The 15,017-nt window shown below is 45.2% G+C and overlaps 1 protein-coding gene across 1 annotated transcript; it reads left to right on the top strand.

Moving 5' to 3' along the window:
* The first annotated feature begins 255 nt into the window (after nucleotides 1-255).
* LOC138666180 (olfactory receptor 6C1-like) lies at nucleotides 256-8,544 on the top strand. The gene is made up of 3 exons (XM_069754420.1): nucleotides 256-407; nucleotides 7,428-7,473; nucleotides 7,588-8,544. Exons 1-3 carry the CDS (start codon nucleotides 256-258, stop codon nucleotides 8,542-8,544), a joined length of 1,155 nt encoding a protein of 384 aa, XP_069610521.1.
* Nucleotides 8,545-15,017: the final 6,473 nt, after the last annotated feature.

Consider the following 15,017-nt stretch of genomic DNA (forward strand, 5'->3'; position numbering starts at 1 on the left):
ACAAGACTGGGATACAGGGCAGGCACAAGGCAGGCAAGGCAGGAACACAGGGCAGACACGGCAGAGAGAAGGGGCATACAAGGCTAGTATACAGGGCAGGCACAGTGGAGACACAGGGGAACAAGCGCAGGATAGGTACTGATACCGAGGAGTCTAGGAAATAGGTACGCTGACCAAGAAGTAGAGAGAAAACCTAAGAAGCAAAGGCATCTTACCTGGGAAGATGCCGAGAAGAAATACCCGATGGGCGCCGCCATGTTGGGACGGAGCCATCGGGTCGCGACCTCACAGGAGGCCCTGTGGCGCAGGAGACGCGACTGCGCATTTGCGAGAGAACAAGGTGCCGTGATCCAGCGAAGGGAGAGGCAGAGCGGCGTGGGACAGAGTCGGGAGATGGAAGATGGCAGGTAATTATGTGCGGTCGTGACAGCCATCTGTAAATCGTTGCGGCCTTTAAAGGGAAGTTACTAATGTGGAGCTGATCTATGCTATTAACTAAATATTGTGCTCCTGAGTCGCCCTGCCAGGGCCGTGGGGTACTCGGTACCGGGTCCGGTGTTTCACAGGGGGATGTCACGGTGGTGACCCGGTCCGTGGCCCTGGGCGCCCATGTAAAATGTTTGTGATGCCACCTGTGGTATTCGGTCAGTGGGGACCGACGTTCCCGGTGTGTAGATGGAAGATGGTAAATAGCGCAGTAAGGAACGAGGACACAGGTTTGCAGCCTCTTTACCTTGTTTATTGAAGACTTCAGGCAGCCACAGTCCAGGGCACCAGATCACAGGACAGGCAGGGTCCGGCCGGCTTGGAGGCAAGTTAGGAGTCTCCTGTTGTGAATTCTGTGGCAGAGCTCACTCCTGTGGTCACAAGTGGTACTTCGGCTGATTCTCTCTGGGAGCTTCCGTTTGTGGAGGAAAGTGGTACTGCAGCTTCTGAGGTTCCTCCCTCAGGTGATCTGGAGAGGTCGTTAGCTGCTTCGCTACTTAACTCCACCTGATGCTTTGATCCATGCTTCCTGTCAATGTTCCAGTGTTGGACTTGTGTTTCTCTGGATCATTCCTGTGGCCTGCTGCTCTGCATAGCTAAGTGCTTTTTGCTATTTGTTGCTATTTTTCGGTCCAGCTTGTCTATTTGTTTTTGCTGGAAGCTCTGGGACGCAGAGGGTGTACCTCCGTGCCGTTAGTTCGGTACGGAGGGTCTTTTTGCCCCCTTTGCGTGGTTTTCTTTAGGGTTTTATGTAGACCGCAAAGTTATCTTTACTATCATCATTCTGTCTAGAATATCGGGCCTCACTTTGCTGAATCTATTTCATCCCTACGTTTGTTTTTTCATCTTGCTCACGGTCATTATATGTGGGGGGCTGCCTTTTCCTTTGGGGTATTTCTCTGAGGCAAGCTAGGCTGTTTTTTCTATCTTCAGACTAGTTAGTTTCTCAGGCTGTGCCGAGTTGCATAGGGAGCGTTAGGCGCAATCCACAGCTGCCTCTAGTTGTGTTTGGAGAGGATCAGGTATTGCGGTCTACAGAGTTCCCACGTCTCAGAGCTCGTTCTATTATTTTGGGTTATTGTCAGATCACTGTATGTGCTCTGATCACTTTGCACATTGTGTTACTGAATTGCCTATCACAACAGTACAGGAAGCCAAAAGTACTAATGATTCTCAATAGAGGGAAAAAAGAAGTTCTGAGACTATTTTTTTTTCTCTGCTCTGTGTTCAGTCTTTTTTTTCCCCTAGACATTTCGGTGCTTCAGGACACAGTTGTGGACATGGATATTCACGGTCTGTGTTCTTCAATGGATAATCTCATTATAAATGTACAAAAGATTCAAGACTTGGTGATTCAGAAACCTATGTTAGAACCAAGAATTCCTATTCCTGATTTGTTTTTTGGTGATAGAGTCAAGTTTATGAGTTTCAAAAATAATTGCAAGCTGTTTTTGACCTTGAAACCTCACTCTTCTGGTGACCCAGCTCAACAAGTGAGAATTATTATTTCTTTTTTGCGTGGTGACCCTCAAGACTGGGCATTTTCCCTTGCGCCGGGAGACCCTGCATTAGGTAATATTGATGCGTTTTTTCTGGCGCTCGGATTACTGTACGATGAGCCTAATTCAGTGGATCAGGCTGAGAAAAATTTGCTGGCTTTGTGTCAGGGTCAGGATGAGATAGAGGTATACTGTCAGAAATTTAGAAAGTGGTCTGTACTCACTCAATGGAATGAGGCTGCGCTCGCAGCGATTTTCAGAAAGGGTCTCTCTGATGCCCTTAAAGATGTCATGGTGGGATTTCCTATGCCTGATGGTCTGAATGAATCTATGTCTTTGGCCATTCAGATCGGTCGACGCTTGCGTGAGCGTAAAGCTGTGCACCATTTGGCGGTATTACCTGAGATTAAACCTAAGCCTATGCAGTGCGATAGGACTTTGTCCAGAGTTGAACGGCATGAACACAGACGTCTGAATGGTCTGTGTTTCTACTGTGGTGATTCCACTCATGCTATCTCTGATTGTCCTAAGCGCTCTAAGCGGTTCGCTAGGTTTGCCACCATTGGTACTGCACAGTCAAAATTTCTTCTGTCCGTTACCTTGATATGCTCTTTGTCATCATATTCTGTCATGGCGTTTGTGGATTCAGGCGCTGCCCTGAATTTGATGGACTTGGATTATGCTAAGCGATGTGGGTTTTTCTTGGAGCCCTTGCAGTGTCCTATTCCATTGAGAGGAATTGATGCTACACCTTTGGCCAAGAATAAGCCTCAGTACTGGACCCAGCTGACCATGTGCATGGCTCCTGCACATCAGGAGGATATTTGCTTCCTGGTGTTGCACAATCTGCATGATGTGGTCGTGTTGGGGTTGCCATGGCTACAAGTCCATAATCCAGTATTAGATTGGAAATCCATGTCGGTGTCCAGCTGGGGTTGTCAGGGGGTACATGGTGATGTTCCATTTCTGTCAATTTCGTCATCCACCCCTTCTGAGGTCCCAGAGTTCTTGTCTGATTACCGGGATGTATTTGATGAGCCCAAGTTCGATACTCTACCTCCGCATAGGGATTGTGATTGTGCTATCAATTTGATTCCTGGTAGTAAATTCCCTAAAGGTCGATTGTTTAATTTATCCGTACCTGAGCACACCGCTATGCGCAGTTATGTGAAGGAATCCCTGGAGAAGGGGCATATTCGCCCGTCATCATCGCCATTGGGAGCAGGGTTCTTTTTTGTAGCCAAGAAGGATGGTTCGCTGAGACCGTGTATAGATTACCGCCTTCTTAATAAGATCACTGTTAAATTTCAGTATCCCTTGTCATTGTTATCTGACTTGTTTGCTCGGATTAAGGGGGCTAGTTGGTTCACAAAGATAGATCTTCGTGGTGCGTATAATCTGGTGAGAATCAGGTAAGGCGATGAATGGAAAACTGCATTTAATACGCCCGAGGGTCATTTTGAGTATCTAGTGATGCCGTTCGGACTTGCCAATGCTCCATCAGTGTTTCAGTCTTTTATGCATGACATCTTCCGTGAGTATCTGGATAAATTCCTGATTGTGTACTTGGATGACATTTTGATCTTCTCGGGTGATTGGGAGTCTCATGTGAAACAGGTCAGAACGGTTTTTCAGGTCCTGCGTGCTAATTCTTTGTTTGTGAAGGGATCAAAGTGTCTCTTTGGTGTGCAGAAGGTTTCATTTTTGGGGTTCATCTTTTCCCCTTCTACTATCGAGATGGATCCGGTTAAGGTCCAAGCCATCCATGAGTGGACTCAGCCGACATCTCTGAAGAGTCTGCAAAAGTTCCTGGGCTTTGCTAATTTTTATCGTCGCTTCATCTGCAATTTTTCTAGCATTGCCAAACCATTGACCGATTTGACCAAGAAGGGTGCTGATTTGGTCAATTGGTCTTCTGCTGCTGTGGAAGCTTTTCAGGAGTTGAAGCGTCGTTTTTGTTCTGCCCCTGTGTTGTGTCAACCAGATGTTTCTCTTCCGTTCCAGGTCGAGGTTGATGCTTCTGAGATTGGTGCAGGAGCGGTTTTGTCACAGAGAGGTTCTGGTTGCTCAGTGATGAAACCATGCGCTTTCTTTTCCAGGAAGTTTTCGCCTGCTGAGCGAAATTATGATGTGGGCAACCGAGAGTTGCTGGCCATGAAGTGGGCATTCGAGGAGTGGCGTCATTGGCTTGAAGGAGCTAAGCATCGCGTGGTGGTATTGACTGATCATAAGAACTTGACTTATCTCGAGTCTGCCAAGCGCTTGAATCCTAGACAAGCCCGTTGGTCGTTGTTTTTTGCCCGTTTTGACTTTGTGATTTCGTACCTTCCGGGCTCTAAAAATGTGAAGGCGGATGCTCTGTCTAGGAGTTTTGTGCCCGACTCTCCGGGTTTATCTGAGCCGGCGGGTATCCTCAAGGAAGGAGTCATTGTGTCTGCCATCTCCCCTGATTTGCGGCGGGTGCTGCAAAAATTTCAGGCTAATAAACCTGATCGTTGTCCAGCGGAGAGACTGTCTGTCCCTGATAGGTGGACGAATAGAGTTATCTCTGAACTTCATTGTTCGGTGTTGGTACCAGAGAGTTAGTGGCTAGATCCTTTTGGTGGCCGTCTCTGTCGCGGGATGTGCGTACTTTTGTGCAGTCCTGTGGGATTTGTGCTCGGGCTAAGCCCTGCTGTTCTCGTGCCAGTGGGTTGCTTTTGCCCTTGCCGGTCCCAAAGAGGCCTTGGACACATATCTCCATGGATTTTATTTCTGACCTTCCCGTTTCTCAAAAGATGTCAGTCATTTGGGTGGTCTGTGATCGCTTTTCTAAGATGGTCCATCTGGTACCCTTGGCTAAATTGCCTTCCTCCTCTGATTTGGTGCCTTTGTTCTTCTAGCATGTGGTTCGTTTGCATGGCATTCCGGAGAATATTGTTTCTGACAGAGGTTCTCAGTTTGTTTCGAGGTTTTGGCGAGCTTTTTGTGGTAGGATGGGCATTGACTTGTCTTTTTCCTCGGCTTTCCATCCTCAGACTAATGGCCAGACCGAACGAACCAATCAGACCTTGGAAACATATCTGAGATGCTTTGTTTCCGCTGATCAGGATGACTGGGTGTCCTTTTTGCCTTTGAGTGAGTTCGCCCTTAATAATCGGGCCAGCTCGGCTACCTTAGTTTCTCCGTTTTTCTGCAATTCTGGGTTCCATCCTCGTTTCTCTTCAGGACAGGTTGAGTCTTCGGACTGTCCTGGTGTGGATACTGTGGTGGACAGGTTGCAGCAGATTTGGACTCAGGTAGTGGAGAATTTGACCTTGTCCCAGGAGAAGGCTCAACTTTTCGCTAATCGCAGACGCCGTGTGGGTCCCCGACTTCGTGTTGGGGATCTGGTTTGGTTGTCTTCTCGTCATATTCCTATGAAGGTTTCCTCTCCTAAATTTAAACCTCGTTTTATTGGTCTGTATAGGATTTCTGAGGTTCTTAATCCTGTGTCTTTTCGTCTGACCCTCCCAGATTCTTTTTCCATACATAATGTATTCCATAGGTCGTTGTTGCGGAGATGCGTGGCACCTGTGGTTCCGTCTGTTGAGCCTACTGCCCCGGTTTTGGTGGAGGGGGAATTGGAGTATATTGTGGAGAAGATTTTGGATTCTCGTATTTCTAGACGGAGACTCCAGTATCTGGTTAAATGGAAGGGTTATGCTCAGGAAGATAATTCCTGGGTTTTTGCCTCTGATGTCCATGCTCCCGATCTTGTTCGTGCCTTTCATGTGGCTCATCCTGGTCGGCCTGGGGGCTCTGGTGAGGGTTCGGTGACCCCTCCTCAAGGGGGGGGTACTGTTGTGAATTCTGTGGCAGAGCTCACTCCTGTGGTCACAAGTGGTAGTTCGGCTGATTCTCTCTGGGAGCTTCCGTTTGTGGAGGAAAGTGGTACTGCAGCTTCTGAGGTTCCTCCCTCAGGTGATCTGGAGAGGTCGTTAGCTGCTTCGCTACTTAACTCCACCTGATGCTTTGATCCATGCTTCCTGTCAATGTTCCAGTGTTGGACTTGTGTTTCTCTGGATCATTCCTGTGGCCTGCTGCTCTGCATAGCTAAGTGCTTTTTGCTATTTGTTGCTATTTTTCTGTCCAGCTTGTCTATTTGTTTTTGCTGGAAGCTCTGGGACGCAGAGGGTGTACCTCCGTGCCGTTAGTTCGGTACGGAGGGTCTTTTTGCCCCCTTTGCGTGGTTTTCTTTAGGGTTTTATGTAGACCGCAAAGTTATCTTTACTATCATCATTCTGTCTAGAATATCGGGCCTCACTTTGCTGAATCTATTTCATCCCTACGTTTGTTTTTTCATCTTGCTCACGGTCATTATATGTGGGTGGCTGCCTTTTCCTTTGGGGTATTTCTCTGAGGCAAGCTAGGCTGTTTTTTCTATCTTCAGGCTAGTTAGTTTCTCAGGCTGTGCCGAGTTGCATAGGGAGCGTTAGGTGCAATCCACAGCTGCCTCTAGTTGTGTTTGGAGAGGATCAGGTATTGCGGTCTACAGAGTTTCCACGTCTCAGAGCTGGTTCTATTATTTTGGGTTATTGTCAGATCACTGTATGTGCTCTGATCACTTTGCACATTGTGTTACTGAATTGCCTATCACAACAGTCTCCTTATCCAGGTGGAGATCAAAGCCTTCCTCTAGTGCGGTGGTGTTGTAGTCCCTTACTGCCTGTGGCTTCATATAAGGTCCTCACAGATGTTCTCTCTCTGTCCCCCGTATAGGATAGGACATAACCCGTATGACTGGTGACTTGAGCCTGTTTATAGCATGCACCGGGCTCTATGGGTGTCACCGTGCCTCCTGGGTATTAAGGAGGACAGGTAACTTGGAGTTCAGCTGTCCTGCCGGTCTCTGATGAAAGTCATAGAGGCTCTTATAACCTCGGTGTTCCGGCTACCGGTCTCTGCGCCTCAGAAGGAGGCAGCCTGCTCTTAGCTGGTCTCCCACTGGTATCCTCTCCTGTGCATCGCTCTCCTTCACGCTCACTGCAATATATTCGGCTTTCTGTATGTCTCTTTCCAGGAGCTGCAGCACTGCGGCCACACAGCTCCGTACACCCTCTTCTGCCTCAGACTGCTCCAGTCTGTTTCCTGGCAAGAACTGACTAACTTTCCCTACAAACTACTATATATATGGGGTGTCACCTAGTAGATAGGATCAAAAGCTCCCCCTGGTAGCCTGGAGTGTGAATGTGTTGCATGCTTGTGTTTACCTGATGACAGTTATCCCTTCTTGCCTCCAAACGTAACATCACTCTCCCTGTGAGGAAAGCAATGCTACTGTGACGACCAGGACCCTGGGGCACCACACTTCTTTACGAGTACAATTATTCTTACTTACCTCCTGAGAGTGTAACCTCTAAGCCAAAGTGCCTCTTTGGAGATCATTGAAGGCTGAATTATGACTTGTCTTGGTTTGTTCAGGGTGGACCATATAATGTGGCTTAACCTACTCCTCCGATGCCTCATAGTTTGTTACTGCACAGGTTACTACTTAGTGATTTCTCTGCACTGTACTCTCACACAGCCATATAATTAAAAAAAACATTTTTTTAGTATAATATTTTCATCTTATCTTTTCCAGAATTCAAGCAGCCTTGGAAATGTGGGTTTTCATAATCAAACCCCCTTCACATATTTTATCATTCTGGGGATTTCGCAGGTCCCTGAGCTGCAGGCGTTGGTTTTCCTCCTTGTCTTGATCTTGTATCTCCTAACAGTAACTGGAAATATGACCCTTCTCCTGCTGGTCTGCCTGGAGACTCATCTTCACACTCCCATGTATTTCTTTTTGGGAAACTTATCCTTTTTGGATGTGTTTTGCTTGACAATAACCCTACATAAAATACTACTGTCCTATATGTTTGGAGATAAAACTGTGTCCTTCACCAACTGTATGTCGCAAATGTACATCTTTTCTTCTTTGACCTGCAATCAGCTGTTGATACTGACAGCCATGAGTTATGACCGATATGTGGCCATATGTAATCCCTTGCACTATCACATGATTATGAACCGTAGGATCTGTGTTCTTTTATCCTCAGTCTGTTGGACGTTGGGTTTTGTGGAGGTCATACCTCACATGGTAGCCACATGTCGCCTTTCCTGCTACAAGTCCAATGTGATTAACCACTATTTCTGTGATATTTTGCCAATCATGGAGCTGTCTTGTAGTGACACTATTGTTCTGAGGCTCATTATTTTTATTGAAGGGCTGTTCCTTGTAAGTTTTACCCCTTTGCTTCTTACCTTTATCTCCTATGTCTTCATTATTGTCACTATCCTTAGGATACGTTCCAGCTCGGGGAGACGTAAAGCCTTCTACACATGTTCTTCACACCTCACGGTGGTCATTACCCTCTATGTAAGTCTCATCTGCCAATATCTGCGACCAAGCTCTACAGACACTTTGGATTCCAACAAGCTTTTTTCCTTATTTAACACCGCGGCCGTTCCTGTCTTAAACCCATTTATTTATAGTCTGAAAAATAAAGATGTTAAGTTGGCGGCGAGAAAGCAGCTGAAACGGCTAACAATATAAGCAAAGTGTTAAAATAATTCTCAAGGATGCTGCAATTAATGCTCATTATTAGTGATGGGCGAGCACTAAAATGCTCGGGTGCTCGTTGCTCAGGTCATGCATATTGGAATGCTCGGGTTGATTGACCTGAGCAACAAGCCCAATGTAAGTCTATGGGAAACTCGAGCATTTTTACCGCGAGAGACTAGAAATTGCGGAAATCGATAGGAACAGTGCTCAGATGACATGGGAACAGCATGGGGAAAACCTCTGGAAGCATTTCTGACTCCCAAGTCACTGCTGTGAACATCCTTTCCAGGGTAATGATTTGTATATAAGGCAAAATAAATAACCGAAAAACAAAAATGCTCCTCCACACCTTGGGCTATGTTCACACGTCGCGGTTTTGATGCGTTTTTGAACTTTAGCATTGCTTTCAACCAAAACAAATGCATTCACTGGGAAGTGTCATTTTAACATTTTACTACCTTATCCGGCCATGTGGTGTGTGACACATCATCAGACACATCCTGTTTCATTTATGAAGGAGAAACTCTGAAAGTCACAAAGCCTATTTTTTTAGGGGCATCAGGCGGCCTTTACTATTCTTAAAGGGTCAGTAGTCGGCCCTCACTATTCTTAGAGATCAATCAGCCGGCTATGCTTTGTTGTTCTCATTATTAAACATTGGGTTTCCTATATGTTATTGTGTATGCAGTGAGTGGCAGGACTGCCAAAAATTAGGACGCACCCCAATACTGCTTTGAAGAAAAGTAGGCCTCCTGAAAACAATGTTCCCATTATTAGGAAGTGGGTCTCCCATACTGTTTGCCTGTGCAGTGAAGCAATGGCTGCATATGCAGTATGTGGGTGTTGCATCATGGTCCTAGGTCACTCAGGTAATATGGTGGTGGAAGATGAGGATGAGAAGGAGGAGGACAACAGCAAGTAGCCAAAATCAGGTAGCATATACCCATGTGTGGGTGTGAAGATGTGCATGGGAATAGACCTCCTAAAAAAAGACACTGGTTTTGAGTTTATGTTACGCTGCTATCATTCGGTGGGGTTGAGAAGTCTGGCCCAATCCAGCCCTTGTTCATTTTTATAAGAGTCAGTTTGTCAGCATTTTCATTTGACAGGCGGATGTGCTTATCAGTCATAATTCCACCAACGGCACTAAAAACCTGCTCTGACAGAACGCTAACAGCAGGGCAGGCAAGGACCTCCAAGGCATAGAGAGCCACTTCATCCACGTGTCCAGCTTGGATACCCAATAATAATAAGGCACAGATGAATCACGGAGGCTGTTGGTACGGTCAGCAAGGTACTCCCTCAGCATCTTCCAAAACTTTGCACTCCTTGTGAGAGTACCCCACGGCTCAGGGCCTGTACAATGGGAGGAACTGAGAAAACTCTCCCAGAACTTTGCCAGTGTTCCCCTGCCTCTGCTGGTTTGGCGTTGTGTCTCTCTTGCCTGTACTCCTTGGTTGTCCAAGGATCTGTGACCTCTGCCACCAGCATTTTCAGATGGAAATTTTTTTAATAATTCCGCAACAAGGGCCTTCTGGTACTGCCCCTTTTAATAGACCTGTCCGCCTCGGGAATAAGAGATACAAAGTTCTCCTTGTAGCATGGGTCTAGAAGTGTCACCAACCAGTAATGACTGGAGGCCTGAAATGGCACAATTTTGAGCGTACTGATATGTGATATGTGTGAAAGACAAACCCAAGTTTAAAATATCTGGCCTGTAGGAATTTTTTTTTCCAGCAAACTGGTGTTAATAACTTGGCTAAGATACTGCAAAAGAAATTAAATGGAGGCCTGAAATGGCACAATTTTGAGCCCACTTATATGGAATCCGTGTGACGGACAAACCCCAGTTTAAAAAAGCTGCATGTTTAGCGCTGTAATATGGAAAAGATCTGGCTGTATTCTGCAGTGCCAACAAGCAAATGGAGCAGAAAAATGGTATTTTCTAGATTGCTTTTAAAGTAAATAATCAGTATTAAGATTAAAAAAAAAATATTCCTGGCCCAATACCTGCAGCTATGTCTAGAAATATGTGTAATAGGCAGCAGCAGCAGACAGAACTGGAATAGACCCTCTTGCTACATGTACTAAAGTCTGCCACATACACTGCATGCCTGCCCAGCACTGATATCTATGCAGCTTTATTAGTCCTCAGGACTGTTAGTTGAGACGGATGTGTATTATATCTGGTATACCCACACTAAGTACGACGCAAACAAATCTCTCCCTAGCTCAGCAGCAAGTCTCCCTACACTGGCAGATTCCGGAGCTGACTGTGATGAGCATGGCGGCGCCCGGTCTGATATAGACCTGATGACGCTGTGCAGCCAGCCAATCACTGTAATGCCACAACCAACATGGCTGCAGCATTAGTGTGTGGCAGACAATCCCTGCATGTTCATTGGCTCTCTAAAGAGCGCCAAACATGCAGGGAGGGGACCCGAGCTCCTGCCAAGCAACCCCGGAAATACTCTGCGAGCACCGAGTAGTGGCGAGCATGCTTCCTCATCACTACTCTTTTATTACAGCTAACAGAGCCTGAGTGAACCGTGGTGGACTCTCGTGGACTACTTTGTGATTCTTGTGGGGGCAATGCATCTATTAACCAAATGTTTCACATTTTTTACCAGTTGTTGATAACCTGAAGTACTGACAAATAAAGTTGCATGTTAAAATAAATATTGGTATTATTTTCCATTGTTTTGCAAGATACATTGCTCAGAGAACAAGACTTAGTCCATCTCGCTTCAGGTTATGAATGTGATGAAGCATGATGTTGATAATGATGTCCTATTAAAATAAAATTATGGTGATATGAGCATATTTCTTCTTCTCACTTGTCCACAGTTATCTCACACAAGCTGGTGTGATATCTAGAGTGTCTTGCAAAAGTATTCGGTCCCCTGGAACTTTTCAACCTTTTCCCACATATTATGCTTCAAACATAAAGATACCAAATGTAAATTTTTGGTGAAGAATCAACAAAAAGTGGAACACAATTGTGAAGTTGAACGGAATTTATTGGTTATTTTAAATTTTTGTGGAAATTAAAAAACTGAAAAGTGGGGCGTGCAATATTATTCGGCCCCTTTACTGTCAGTGCAGCAAACTCACTCCAGAAGTTCATTGTGGATCTCTGAATGATCCAGTGTTGTCCTAAATGCCTAATGATGATAAATATAATCCACCTGTGTGTAATCAAGTCTCCGTATAAATGCACCTGCTCTGTGATAGTCTCAGGGTTCTGTGTGAAGCACAGAGAGCATCATGAAGACCAAGGAACACAACAGGCAGGTCCGTGATACTGTTCTGGAGAAGTTTAAAGCCGGATTTGGATACAAAATGATTTCCAAAACTTTAAACATCCCAAGGAGCATTGTGCAAGCGATCATACTGAAATGGAAGGAGCATCATACCACTGCAAATCTACCAAGACCCGGCCGTCCATCTAAACTTTCATCTCAAACAAGGAGAAGACTGATCAGAGATGCAGCCAAGAGGCCCATGATCACTCTGGATGAACTGCCAAGATCTACACCTGAGGTGGGACAGTCTGTTCATAAGACAACAATCAGTCATACACTGCACAAATCGGGACTTTATGGAAGACTGGCAAGAAGAAAGCCATTTCTCAAAGATATCCATAAAAAGTGTGGTGTGGGAGACACACCAAACGTGGAAGAAGGTTCTCTGGTCAGATGAAACCAAAATCAAATTTTTTGGCAACAGTGTCAAACAATATGTTTAGTATAAAGGCAACACAAGCTCATCTGAACACACCATCCCCACTGTCAAACATGGTGGTGGCAGCATCATGATTTGGGCCTGCTTTTCTTTAGCAGGGACAGGGAAGATGGTAAAAATTGATGGGAAGATGGATGGAGACAAATACGGGACCCTTCTTGAAGGAAACCTGTTGGAGTCTGCAAAAGACCTGAGACTGGGACGGAGATTTGTCTTCCAACAAGACAATGCACCCAAACATAAAGCAAAATCTACAATGGAATGGTTCACAAATAAACGTATCCAGGTGTTAGAATGGTCAAGTCAGAGTCCAGACCTCAATCCCATTGAGAATCTGTAGAAAGAGCTGAAAACTGCTGTTCAAGAATCTCAGTCTCTCGATGTACAAAACTGATGGAGACAAACCCCAAGCGACTTGCAGCTGTAATCGCAACACAAAGTGGCGCAACAAAGTAATAAGTTAAAGAGGCCGAATAATATTGCACGCCTCACTTTTCAGTTTTTGAATTTCCACAAAAATTTTAAATAACTATTAAATATCGTTCAACTTCACAATTGTGTTCCACTTGTTGTTGATTCTTCACCAAAAAATTACATTTGGTATCTTTATGTTTGAAGCATGAGGGAAAAGGTTGAAAAGTTCCAGGGGGCCGAATACTTTCGCAAGGCTCTGTATGTGAATGAAGGAATGCAAACTGAGCAATGGAAGTCAACGGGCCTAGTCACAGAAACAACATGGACTGTGTCTTTTACAGACGAGAGAGTGATAGTTTCAATTGCGTACGTATGCTCATGCGATGCAGGTAGACATACGCAATTGTTCACAGACATAACATGCCTGAGAATTCACAAGCTCATTTTAACCTGTCTTTAGGCTGGGAAATTCAATGAGATTATGAGGATGTAGGACTTGATCTCTTCAACAATCTCCTCAAGCAAGACTTGGTATCACTGGTTGGTCTTCCAAGATTCTCTAGAATACTGGTCACATCTATTATAGCTCTCATACCTCATTAGTTAAAGCAACGCTCAGACAGTAATCATTTCTATATTTGTACTTGACAATTCAGGTTTTTTTCTTCTTTTTTCCTCTCTTCCCTTCTTTTCTCATTTTTCCTGCTTATTCTTTTCTCTTCTACTTCACGCTTTTCAGCCCATCTGGCTATTTTGTTAATTGTAGAAAGTGCATTGCCCCACACCTACTCAATCAGCTTTCAATTGTTGTTTGTTACTGATGTAATCACTTATTTTTCATTACAACTGTAGATTATTGCTTTTTGTAAGTTTCTCCTGGTGATGTGTTTTCTGATGGCCGAGTTGTGGTCATGTCATGTTTGCTAAACTAAAGAAATTGAAAAAAAAAAGATTTAGGTGAATACAATTAAAGGGTTATGCTCAACACTAAGTTTTCAACTATCAAAAAGATGTGATACGTTGTGGATTTGTGGGGGTCTACATGCTGGTATCCCCACTAATCCCAAGAGCAGGTGTGTCAAATGTTTGGTAAGACCAAAGCAGTAGCCGCGCATGCTGACATGCGGCTCCATGTTTTCTCTATGAGACTGCTGAAAAAAAACTGAGCACTTATACTGGTCGTTCTCAGCAGTTGGACCCTTATTGATCAGAAAATTAGGCCTTGTTCTGTGGAGCTAATGGAGATGATGTTTTCATAACCACACTACTTGTGTTCTTCTCTAAGTGTTTGCATTGTGAGCGGCAGTGTGGACAAAGTGGGACACCCAGACTCATTCCTCGGAGAAACAGATGTCTATTAGAAGTAGATGTAGCATCGGTCAGCAAGGGATTGGGCGTCTGCGCAAAGTGTGTATTGAGGGGCACAATTACCTTATATACTCGAGTATAAGCCAACCTGAGTATAAGCCGAGGCACCTAATTTTGCCATGAAAAACTGGGAAAACTTATTGACTCAAGTATTAGCCGGTTATGCATTGTCCCCCTCATCCCTATCCTGGTTTGCATGGCCCCGTCATCAATATCCTTGTATATACGGCCTCCTTATCCCCATCTTGGTATGCACAGCTCCCTCATCCCCATCCTGGTATGCATGGTTCCTCATCCTTATCCTTGTACGCATGGTTCCTCATCCTTATCCTTGTACGCATGGTTCCTCATCCCTATCCTTGCATGCATGGTTCCTCATCCCTATCCTTGTATGCATGGTTCCTCATCCCTATCCTTGTATGCATGGCTCCTCAGCCCTATCCTTGTACGCATGGTTCCTCATCCCTATTCTTGTATGCATGGTTCCTCATCCCTATCCTTGTATGCATGGCACCCTCATTCCTATCCTGGTATACATGGTTCATTATCCCTATCCTGGTAGGCATGGCTCCCATAAAAAAAAAGCATTAAAAATAAAAAACATCCTGCTTACTCTTCGGGCGCTACCTTGCAGCGTCTGCGTCTTATTCAGGTGCTAACAGCTGCTTTATGCTTGCAAGCAGCGCAGGGCAGGTATTTCATGCACTGCTTACAAGCAGAGGACAGCGGCCAGAAAACTCAGTGCTCTCCACAGCAGAACTATGAGCGTGGAGGGCAGTGAGTATCCATTGCTATTAAATAGGGTGCACAGTGTCAGCAACAGTCGCCGTGCGGTCACATGTCCGCACTAGTTAAGGTGATGAATATTCACTGCACTCCATGCCTATGAGAGTGAAGAGAGGTGATTATTAATTTGTCTTATGAATCAAACTGACCGT

This window comes from Ranitomeya imitator, chromosome 2 (genome assembly GCF_032444005.1).
Source record: "Ranitomeya imitator isolate aRanImi1 chromosome 2, aRanImi1.pri, whole genome shotgun sequence".
Lineage (NCBI taxonomy): Eukaryota > Metazoa > Chordata > Amphibia > Anura > Dendrobatidae > Ranitomeya > Ranitomeya imitator.

What these genes read in the sequence shown, in the direction of transcription:
- LOC138666180 (XM_069754420.1), top strand. Translation starts at nt 256, where the DNA reads ATGTTGGGACGGAGCCATCGGGTCGCGACCTCACAGGAGGCCCTGTGG. An exon ending in CGGGAGATGGAAGATGGCAG is followed by an intron (nt 408 to 7,427) that starts GTAATTATGTGC and finishes TGGTTTGTTCAG; the next exon opens with GGTGGACCATATAATGTGGC. An exon ending in TACTCCTCCGATGCCTCATA is followed by an intron (nt 7,474 to 7,587) that starts GTTTGTTACTGC and finishes TATCTTTTCCAG; the next exon opens with AATTCAAGCAGCCTTGGAAA.